This window comes from Salvelinus namaycush, chromosome 12 (assembly GCF_016432855.1).
Source record: "Salvelinus namaycush isolate Seneca chromosome 12, SaNama_1.0, whole genome shotgun sequence".
Taxonomy (NCBI): Eukaryota; Metazoa; Chordata; class Actinopteri; order Salmoniformes; family Salmonidae; genus Salvelinus; species Salvelinus namaycush.
The window spans coordinates 30,571,638-30,575,571 of record NC_052318.1 but is presented as its reverse complement, the minus strand read 5'-3'; the positions used below and the strand labels follow the sequence as shown (position 1 = coordinate 30,575,571).

Genomic DNA, 3,934 nt, shown 5'->3' with positions numbered 1-3,934 from the left:
AACACTTTGGACAAGTGAAGTGTGTGTTTTGAGCAGTTGAAAGTTTTCCATCGATAAGAATAACATTAATTGGCTTTATAATTTGAAATAAAAAACAAGGTTTGAATGGTCATGTTTAAAACATGCTGAAATGTACATTGCCGTTGCATTCAAGATATGACAATCATATTTACATTGTTAGATAACACATTTAAATCAGTGACTCTGCTCTACTTTAGAGAGTAGCACTGTAATACTGAATCCATTGCAACAGTGAGAGCAAGAGCACATGAAGCTCACTTTTTCTTATTTTTCCCTGAGATCATTTGGACAGTTGGCTGGTCTATTCTCCAGGCTTCAGGGGTCATAGTGGTGGATAGCTAGGCTCTAACGTGTCTGGTCCTAGTGTCAGAGCAGGGACAGGTTGTGCTGGGGGCCTGCTGTCTCCTGGAGGTAGCTCACCTGCCAGGGGAGGCCCAAGGCTGGAGACGGCTCCACAAATGCATCCATGTAGCCCTGAGCGCAGGAGGCCCACACCCCCGTCTGGTACCCCAGCCCCTCGCCCACCTGGGTGTACCTGATAGAGCTGGGCGGCTGCTCCAAGGGGTTCCCTTTCCCACAGTGTCCGTGTAAGGGGTACAACTGGCCCTCGGCGGAGTAGCAGGGGTAGTGTGGTGAGGGTGGGCACGAGGAGCCCATGCTGTCCATGTAGAGGTGTGTCTCTGTTGGCAGCCTGTGAGGATGGGTGCCCTGCTGTGGCTCTATCTGGTGGGGGAGTGATGCCTGGTGCCAGGAGATGTAGCTTTGGGGCTCCTGGCGAGGAGCGACTGTCACCCTGGGCGGGTCCAGCCGTGACGTCCTCACCATTCCCACCGCCAATGGCCCCCCAGCCGGACTGTGGCACTCCCGGTGGGAGCAGGGCTTACTGGGGGGGTTGGAGCTGAGGAAGACAGACAGGGCTGAGATGCGGTTGATGGCCCTCTGCAGGGTGGAAATCTTGGATAGCCTCTTGCCGCTAAGGTCATGGTTGAGAGCCACACGTAGAGCATTGAAGGCCTGGTTGTAGTCCAGGATGCGTTTGCGCTCACGGACGTTGGCAGCCACACGGCGGGCCTTGGAGCGGACTGGGCGGCTGCGCTTCTTGGCCTGGCCCTCCTCAGGATCGTCGCTGGGGGGGCTGCTGGCTGAGCCCTCACTGTCCTGGAAGGGGCCCTTGGGGTTTCCGTCGCTCCCTTCGTCATCCTCCCCCTGACCCAGCATGCACAGCTCCAGCTCCTCCTCAGAGAACTCCTCTGACCCTGCCAGGTTTCTGCAGATCATCATCACTGACTGGCCGTGGAGCTATGGTGAAGGTTGTTGTTGTAGTTGCTCTGTAGCCACTGACTACTTAGTAGTTGCTGGAGTGTTCGCAATCTTGCCGTTGCGGTGCCAGGACCTCCTTTGCTGTCGATCCGTGGCTTGTTCTGTGGGGCTGCCTGTCAGGTTGGTGTTGGGTGCTGTGTTTTGCGGCGTCTTTCACAGAGCTGTCAGTCGGGACGTTGTTGGGTGCTGTGTCCTGACAGCCCTTGTCTCCTCCTCCTCTCCTGGTGCCCTGTGATTACCTATGTCTCCACGGGACAGCCCTGCCTGCTTTTTAAAGCCAGCCCTCCTCCTCCAGTCACATGGTACAGTCACCCATGAGGAATGGTGCTCTCTCTCTCTACCTGGTTTATGGGCACCCTCCAGGCAAATGGCGCTGTCACCTCCTCCTCCTCCTTCTCCTCCTCCACAGACACTCCCTCTCATACCTTACAGGATCTCTAAGTGTTTCAGCAGTTCCACAGCCTTGTAATACATAACAAGCAAAAGCAAAGTGCTCATTTTTGGCATGACAATTGACTTTTTCTTGACATCCACCTATTGATTATTTTTGGTATATACCGTATCTAGGCCATTGATGAATCACTTTGACTCTAAGAGGGTGCTCCAATGTATGACGCTTGCTTCGATGTAAATCCACAAATACATTTATTTCCCCTCAAATACCTATTATTTTGTGGCCTACTAGTCACATGTTGCATAGAATGGTACGGGGGTAGAGTGAGGGGTTTTCGGATGTGTATCTTAATGGGGGAGTTACATGAAAATTTGTCACAGGACGTCCATGACAAATTGTGTGTTTATCAAATAGCAGCCTAATCTGTGTTGTGTTTGTTTCCCCTCATCTCACCAATGTGGGAGAGGGAAGGAGGGATTTGTCCATGTAATTAGCTGTCTACAGAGTGGCGATTCCCTTCGATTCCCTCCCCCATTTCTCTCTCTCTCTCTCTCTTTCTCCTTCTCTCTATCTTTAGGTTTAAGGGCCATATAATTTAGGGGGACTCCTGTGGAACCCTATCCTCATAAATCAGGCCTGGGCAGCACCTGAGGACAGGAGCAGAGCACGGCCTGGACTTCAAAGCCAAGGAAAAATGAAGGCAAATATTTTACAATTAGAACCTGCAATCACTGCTAGCTCGGCTGACTGGGCTAGAGCCATCAACTCAACCTTTCCATGGTAATGCTTTACATTTTTGGGGTTTTTAAGATATCAAGATAGGTCTTGTCCAAACTGGTTGGATGGAAGTTTCAGATTGTGTTTCGTGTCTTAGTGGAATTGGGTTATACAGATTACCATGCTCCGAATATGGTACAGATGATTGTGTTTCAAATGAGGTGGATTATCTGAGTCAGATATTAACTGAACAGAACAGGTTGGATGTCAACTGAACAGAACAGGTTGGATGTCAACTGAACAGAACAGATTGGATGTCAGATGAACAGAACAGACTGGATGTCAGATGAACAGAACAGATTGGATGTCAGATGAACAGATTGAAAGAGCACATTCTAAAAGTTTCACCTCATCACAGAAAACAACACTATTTTGAACTGTGTGGAGTAAATGTTTTGGAGTTGGGGAAATCCCTGCATACACAGGATTGACCTTTGCGTCGGTTGCTTTGGTGGACACAGTGAAAGGTGATTGTCCTGACCTTTATCCAAGGCTCCTGGCCAAGTGTGTGTGTTGGGTCAGGTAACTAAAGGGTAGGCCCTCATGATGAACTGAAGGTCGTTGAGAAACATTGTTTCCTTCCTGCCTTCTAAATTTTCTGGTACATATCACAGCTGAGCGAGGCCAACCGTGAGAACAATTACAAGGCCAGGGTTTCAGCTCTTACCAATCACAACTATCGATCAGAGGTGCGTGGCAAAATTCATTTTTTGCGTAACAGTTTTGTTATGACATCAATACACTAGACTTATTGAGAATCTGAATTTCATTGATTTCATTAAATGTAGAGCTTCAATCATGTTATCTCTATGTACAAAGATAAAGAAAGATGAATACAGACTGTGGCAACCAGCATTTTTTTCACATTACTTTGATTTGAGCTGTCAATAATTCCCAGCCTATTTGTCCTGCACTTCCATTGCTCGGCTGATTCTATAGTCCACAGCTGATCCAATTGTCTATTCAAGGCAACCATATTGTCCATACAGCAACACCATACTACCCTGTTGATATACCACAATACTCTTCTATATGCAATTGTCATTGAAAGTGTTTGACGTGTCCAACTCCCTACTTGCAAGTAGGGAGTCATGCAGTTTCAAGTAGTGAGCAGCTAGCTAGGCCTCTCTTCCTCACAAGAGTTGTATGTGATTTATGTCTTTACGAGCACATCAGATTTACTGCTGCGGTTGTAGAGAGAGCATGGAGAGACTAGAGCATTGGACTCTCCCAGTCCATTCACTTTGACAGGTGACAAGACACCAGTAATTATCGGCCGCCAGGAATAAATCACAGACCTTTATTGCTTACCTCACCATACCCTTGACGGAATAACCATTTTCAAGCGAGAGGAACCTGCCCAACGCCACTGAACCTGAGATTTGTAAATCTCCTGCTAGAAGCTCACATAATGACTAGTTG

General features: G+C 48.2%; 1 protein-coding gene across 1 annotated transcript; it reads right to left on the bottom strand.

Moving 5' to 3' along the window:
• Nucleotides 1-387: 387 nt before the first annotated feature.
• On the bottom strand, nt 388-1,299 carry LOC120057462 (class A basic helix-loop-helix protein 9-like). Its single transcript, XM_039006075.1, has 2 exons — nt 853-1,299; nt 388-792 (listed from the first exon to the last, which is right to left on the bottom strand). The coding sequence occupies exons 1-2, from the start codon at nt 1,297-1,299 to the stop codon at nt 388-390; spliced, it is 852 nt and encodes a 283-aa protein (XP_038862003.1).
• Between the last annotated feature and the right edge of the window lie 2,635 nt (nt 1,300-3,934).